Genomic DNA, 3,897 nt, shown 5'->3' with positions numbered 1-3,897 from the left:
AAATATATATATATATATATATCTTATGTTATAAAAACTAATTTCCAGGAAATGTAAATATTCGAAACAAAAAAAAACATGAACTGAATTGAGACAATTCAGAAACATTTTAAATTACTTTTCCAAAAACAACTTCTTATTATAAGATTAAACGATTTAAATGGTAATAAAAAGTGAAGGAGATTATACGTACACAACAAAGTTTCTTTTTCAAGCTTTTGTTGAACTTTTTCATGAAACATTCACTGAAGCGTAGTTTTCTTTTTATTAAAAAATAATAATAAATGAATTTAAAAAAATAAAATTTTTCGTGATTATAAAATATTTTTCCAAATAAAAGCATTGGACAAATGCTTTAACTTTGCGCATGTTAGTGTAAACATTTTAAAATTACTCTCAAAATTTTGAATAATAAACTTATTATTTAAGATTAAGATTACTTATTATTTAGTGTCATTATGCTAATATTTTTTGACAGCATTTTAATAAAATATTTTCCTGGTTGCAGCTTAGAAAAAATTTACAACACCCCACTGATATGTCTATTAAATAATTTGCATTTTATAAATATTCAAAAGGATTTAAATTGTATTTATAATGGCATTTCAAATATTTGTTTACGTAGTCATTTTATATTTTAAAAATATAAATTTATTTTTTAATGTAGAAACTTTATACTAGTCAAAATAAAAAAAATGATATCTCATTTAACATAATGAATTTTTCATGAACATTGATATGCATTTTAAAATGTGCACAGATTATTTTATCATGTAATACTGTTAGAGATTTATTTTTTACTTTAAGCCAGCAAGTTTTATCTTTATTAAAATTTGAATTAAAAAAATTGTATTAGTGATTAATGTCTCTTTTTATGAAATGAAGACTAAATACTTTTTTTCTTTATGGTACATCATCTTTATTTAAATAGTTTTTACTATTAGCAGAATTTCATGATTATTATCATTTTACTCTAGCAAATTGTAAGCACTTAATTACATATATTTATAATTTTTCATAATTCAAAAATAATTGTGACTTAATTATATCCTTCTGAAACAATTAAAGTCGTAAGCAATAGCAAATAACATTTTATTTTCACGCGTATTAGTGCATCTAGTCTTTAATAGAATTTTTAAGTTTATTTCTAAGTTTATTCTCTTTATTAATATCCTCTTAATTTCTAAGTTTATCCTCTCTATTTTAAGTTTATTTCTAAGTTTATTCTCTTAATTAATATCCTCTTAATTTCTAAGTTTATTCTCCAAGTTTATTAAGTTGAGTTTATGCTCTTACTTTGCTTTGTTAATAGTCCAACCACCACTGCCATATCAAACTATTTGTCTCAAATTCTTTATCTAATTACTCAGATTATTTTTTTAATAATAATTACTTTATCATCATTTGTATGCTTGGCATTTCTTATTATGAATTAAATTAATAGATAATTACCTTAAAACAGAAAATATCACCTGCGTGTTTTTTTATTAATTTTAGGCTAATGTATCATACCAATAAAATATTTTATAATTTATTTTTAACAATAACTTATTCCAGGATATTACCTGATTGAACACTTCACAAAATATACATGACTAAAATGACAGTTTCAAGTGCATCAAAAATATGGGCCCATTTTCTAGACTTGACACATGTGAAGGTAATGAAACAAAAATGATTTTAAAAAAGACGTGAAGTTTACGTTTATGTATGTATCTTACTTAAATAACAATTATAATCTTATATAAATTAATTGTATTCAAAATTAAATTGCTTTGAACTAAAAATGATGCACATTTATCTTAGAACAAGGTAATTATATAATATTAACATATAATGCATCTTTTTACAATTATGACAATGATTTACTGATTTGCAATTGTATTAATGGTAAATTTTAATATAGGTAATATTAAATTTCTGATATTGTATTTTATCTCTAAATGTGCACTATCAATATCATGTAATTAAAATATAAATTTAAAATGATTATTTAAAATTACAAAGAAATACTAATATTTACATTTTGCTGTATTGCTAAATAGTGTCTTTGGCAAATAATATTTAATAATTTTTTTCTACCATGGAAAATTAAATAAGTGAATAAAGTTTCAGTGATAATTAAGCAAAATTATTAGATTTAAACTTTTTCTCAGAAAAGTCAGCAACTGATAGCTGATAAAATAGATTTTATAACTTAACTTATAGCTGATAAAATAAATAAACTTATAAAATATAGCTGAAAAACACGTTAAAGATAACTTATAGCTGATAAAATAAATTTCTGTCGAAATAATAAGACTTTCTGGGTTCTTTTTATTAAATGATTTTATAAAGATATTAACACTTACCAATAATAAAAAGTAGTTGGCACACAACACATTTCGGGAAGTCTAAAAGCATGTTTCCCGGCAAGAGTCTGAATAAAGTACTTGTCAAATAATCCATTGTGAAAGTATGTGGCTTTCAAAGAAACAGCTTAAATCCCATGAAGGTGGCAGAGAACAGCCTACATTATTCATTAAACAATGCACAGAAAATGAAAGTTTGCAGAAAAGAATAAAATAACCTTTTTCTTTCCTTTAAGACCAAAAAAAAAGCTCCTTTCACTTTTTTGTCTACCTCTTTTTATTAAACTCCAAGATACGGGTCAATCGATGCTACCTAAAAAGATTCTACTACCAAAAATGATAGTAATCATGTTTTTAGGTTCGATATAAAAAGTAGGCGTTTTTTACTTGTTTTGAAGATTGCATTTTCTTGCCATCTTTTTTCTGACATACAGAGTATGTTATTGTTGCATATTGCCAGTATTTGTCTCTTTTATGATTATATTTTCTTTTATTTATTTCTGGTTTAACGAAATTCGCTTGGAACGCAATTAAGTGCGTGCATTTTTTGTAGATTTGTCACTGCAAATGCTGTCTTTTGGCGATGGATACGATGGAATTATTTTATTTTTTTCTTATCTTCAAAGAAAAATGAACTTGCATCCATAATATGGATTTTTTTAGACTTTCTTTATACTTTTTCTTGCAAGTCTTCAATCTCTTTTAAAGCTTTTGACTAAGAAAAATGCACACTCAGTATTATTTAAATTTCTGAGTTCGACAAATTTTAAAAATGTTGAACACAAAAGTGAATCAGAGGAAAATTCAATAAACTATATTAAATTGCAACATATAGTTTTATGATTCACTTTGAATTTAGAACTGTAAAAAAGTTAAATAGTTTTACAGCGTCAATGAGTACAGTTGGAATATCTTTTACTTTAAATCTTTCATCAATAATAAGTTTATTTCCTAATAAAAAAACGAATCGTAAAGTAAAATTATTTATTGTAATTCAATTAGATAATTGCTCATTTTGTACTATTAAATGTTCAGCTATTGGAAAAGTGCATTAAAATGTATTTTGAATATAGCTAATTTAAAGCTAGTACTTAAGTATGTTTCTTCAAAATCCATGTCAGAATTACAATTCAAACAATTTCAGCAAATTATAAATAATTCAGTTCAATTGAAACACGCGGAATTGTTTGTGAACAACGTGCAACTCGCATTTTATCCGGACCACACGACGAGGATGTCTGTATCTCGCCAACGAAGGTTTGCCAACTGATGCAACTTCAGAATTAATACTTCGTTCAATACTAGGAGGGAATGTGGCGTCATGATTCTTTAAAGCGCATGCCCAAATACTTAAGTTTGAGGTAACGAGAAAAAGGTGGATGCAATATTTGGGACACAAGGATGCCGAAATGAGATTTTTTAAGAGTTTTCTCTCAAGACTATGGTCTTTCAAAATTGTATGTTTACCGTTTAAAAAGAGTCCCATGAGTTACGAACATATCATTCTATAGAACCTTCCAATCTGATCTGTGCTTACGTGATATAC

General features: G+C 25.2%; 1 protein-coding gene across 1 annotated transcript in view; it reads right to left on the bottom strand.

Annotated features, from left to right (window-relative positions):
• The window catches only part of LOC107448733 (cell adhesion molecule Dscam1), a gene marked incomplete at its 3' end in the record, with an annotated part of 86,285 nt that extends 82,666 nt beyond the window's left edge, over window positions 1–3,619 (bottom strand). Inside the window, 1 exon segment of the mRNA XM_043050074.2 lies at window positions 2,352–3,619. Within this exon segment, the coding sequence (XP_042906008.2) occupies window positions 2,352–2,448 (97 nt within the window).
• Between the last annotated feature and the right edge of the window lie 278 nt (window positions 3,620–3,897).

The sequence above is a fragment of the Parasteatoda tepidariorum genome, chromosome 8, assembly GCF_043381705.1.
Source record: "Parasteatoda tepidariorum isolate YZ-2023 chromosome 8, CAS_Ptep_4.0, whole genome shotgun sequence".
Lineage (NCBI taxonomy): Eukaryota > Metazoa > Arthropoda > Arachnida > Araneae > Theridiidae > Parasteatoda > Parasteatoda tepidariorum.
This window is presented reverse-complemented; position numbering and strand designations above follow the sequence as displayed.